This window comes from Populus nigra, chromosome 2 (assembly GCF_951802175.1).
Source record: "Populus nigra chromosome 2, ddPopNigr1.1, whole genome shotgun sequence".
In the NCBI taxonomy this organism is placed as follows: Eukaryota; Viridiplantae; Streptophyta; class Magnoliopsida; order Malpighiales; family Salicaceae; genus Populus; species Populus nigra.
Genome location: NC_084853.1, coordinates 2,712,020 through 2,714,476, shown reverse-complemented (window position 1 = coordinate 2,714,476; position 2,457 = coordinate 2,712,020). Strand labels below are relative to the sequence as shown.

Below are 2,457 nucleotides of genomic sequence, written 5' to 3'. Positions count from 1 at the left end.
TATAATATCTATCCGGAGATAAATATCTATGTTCTTTACTCTAAAAGTTTGTTCATCCTAATGAGACAAAGCAGTTGAGATTGAACTTTGACCTGTATGGCAACTTCGACAGAGGATGTATATCTTATCTTGATGAAATTTGGCAATCAACCATTTGCTTTTAATTTAAGATGTCTTCGGCGCTGAAAAATCTGGCACATTCTGTAATTAAGATCATGCGAAAGTGAATCCTGATGGATTTAACTATTTCATTTGAATTACTAAAAAAATTAATTGAATGAACTATTTGAATATTTCATCTGCAAGTTCAACAAAAAAATCCAGCTTAACAAGCTGGAATCATGGATTTCCCGAGTAATCGAGTTCAATAACTATAGATATATGAGTTATTAAAAAACGTCGTCGCTCGATGAAGACACGTGTTGTGGCTCCTATAAAGAGAACAGAAGAATCCACCACCGTCCTCGGATTTGTAATTTGCTTGACTTTGAAAAGCTAGCATTTAATAGTTTCTTAATGAGAAAGTAACGAACCATCCTTCATTGAACTGAGGAGAGAAAGATTACAAGAACTGTACTTTTTTCACCCTGCAACGCTCAATTCCACACACAAGTAACAGCCAAACCCAATGGATCTCCGTGAATCGATTGGGAACCAAACCGACGTAGCATTGAGCCTCTCCAAGCAAATCCTCTTAACCGAATCCAACAACTCCAACTTGGTGTTCTCGCCGCTGTCAATTGAGGTGCTGCTCAGTCTCATCGCCTCCGGGTCCAAGGGCAGCACCCTTGAGCAGTTGCTCTCCTTCCTCAAGTCCAAGTCCAGCGATCACCTCAGCTCCTTCTCCTCATTGGCGGTTGTTCTCGCCGACGGGAGCGCCAGTGGTGGGCCACGATTGAAGTTCGCCAATGGCGTTTGGGTGGATAGCTCACTCTCTCTTAAGCCTTCTTTCAAACAGGTTGTGGGCAGCACCTATAAGGCTGCGACTAATCAAGTTGATTTCCAAACCAAGGTACACGATTACTTTCTAATAACCCATTTTTTTCAGCTTTACAAATTACAATAATTTTGTTGTTAGCAACTTGAAAGGATGAATCGATTCTTTTCATGTAGTCTTTAAGTGATTGTAATTTATCAGTAGGAGTGAGCCATGTGTATTAAAGTTTTCAAAATTCCTGGACTGATTCCTTAGGTAGGTCTAATGATACTGTGCTCTGTTTTGTGCTAGTTATTGATGTTCCAAGTAGATGCTAATAGCCTTAATCTATTTCAAAGGAGCTTGGAATGAGAAGTTTGATGCATCAACCACAAAAGATGATGATTTCTACCTATTGAACGGGGGCTCGGTTCGTGTGCCGTTTATGACTAGCAAGAAGAAGCAATTTGTATGTGACTTTGATGGTTTTAAAGTCTTAGCTCTTCCTTATAAACAAGGTGAAGATAAACGCAAGTTCTCTATGTACTTCTACCTTCCAGATGCTAAAGATGGGCTGCAAGCTTTGGTTGAGAAAATGGATTCTGAATCTGGATTCTTAGATCGCCACCTTCCACCAAAACAAGTAAAAGTGGATGACTTAAGGATTCCAAGGTTCAAGATTTCCTTTGGGTTTGAAGCTTCCAACGCTCTAAAGGGACTAGGATTGGTGTCGCCTTTCTCCAATTAAGCAGACTTGACTGAGATGGTAGACTCTTCTGCAGGGCAGGGCCTGTGTGTTTCAAGCATATTCCATAAATCATTTATTGAAGTGAATGAAGAAGGCACAGAAGCTGCAGCTGCTTCTGCTGGTGTTATAGCATTGAGAGGTATTGACTTTCCCACTAAGATAGACTTTGTTGCTGATCACCCATTCCTTTTCCTCATCAGAGAAGACATGACTGGAGTGGTAATGTTCGTAGGCCACGTCCTCGACCCCTCACAGACCAATTAATCTCCCTTGCTGGAGAACTCGTGTGTATGTGGATCAAGCCTAACAATTATAACTTTAATTTACTTGTGGCTGGTTATTGTAATGTGTTTGGCCTTTCCTGTGGTGGTTTGATGCAGGATTGTGTCTACTGTTTTGCTTTGAAGGAGGTCCTTTTCTCAATAATAGATTGTATGGATATGGCAGATTAATATGTTGTGTTTGGATTCATCTTTTGCTTGCAGCCACGAAAACAAAAGATGTGAGCTTTACTTGCATTGTTAAACTCTTGTCTCCGAGTCATGCAAACGGAATCAGAAACTATGGATTAGATTATCGTTTTGAATGAGGTGAAATTGATAGAATGAAAGCATTTATGGATCCGTTAGATGGTCTACAAAAGCTTGGGTATGAGTGTTTTTATATGGATCCGTTAGCTGAGGTTCTTGGCTCTGCAGATTCAACCTACGGAGGCGTTGGTGTCACGTCGCAATATTATAAGTTCCAAGCTTACTCCATTAATCCTTTATCTAAGCCTTGAACTATCCAGTTT

At 40.3% G+C, this 2,457-nt stretch overlaps 1 protein-coding gene and 1 pseudogene across 1 annotated transcript; both read left to right on the top strand.

The window, feature by feature from the left end:
• The first annotated feature begins 473 nt into the window (after positions 1–473).
• Positions 474–1,313, top strand: LOC133682123 (serpin-ZX-like). The gene is made up of 2 exons (XM_062105385.1): positions 474–1,012; positions 1,229–1,313. The coding sequence occupies exons 1-2, from the start codon at positions 629–631 to the stop codon at positions 1,286–1,288; spliced, it is 444 nt and encodes a 147-aa protein (XP_061961369.1). The 5' UTR covers positions 474–628; the 3' UTR covers positions 1,289–1,313.
• On the top strand, positions 1,248–2,116 carry LOC133682122 (serpin-ZX-like; annotated as a pseudogene).
• The last annotated feature ends 341 nt before the right edge of the window (positions 2,117–2,457 follow it).

Excerpts from the sequence above, each read along its gene's own strand:
- LOC133682123 (XM_062105385.1), top strand. The coding sequence starts at position 629 with ATGGATCTCCGTGAATCGATTGGGAACCAAACCGACGTAGCATTGAGC. Across the intron at positions 1,013-1,228 it reads AAGTTGATTTCCAAACCAAG|TTATTGATGTTCCAAGTAGA; the intron begins GTACACGATTAC and ends GTTTTGTGCTAG.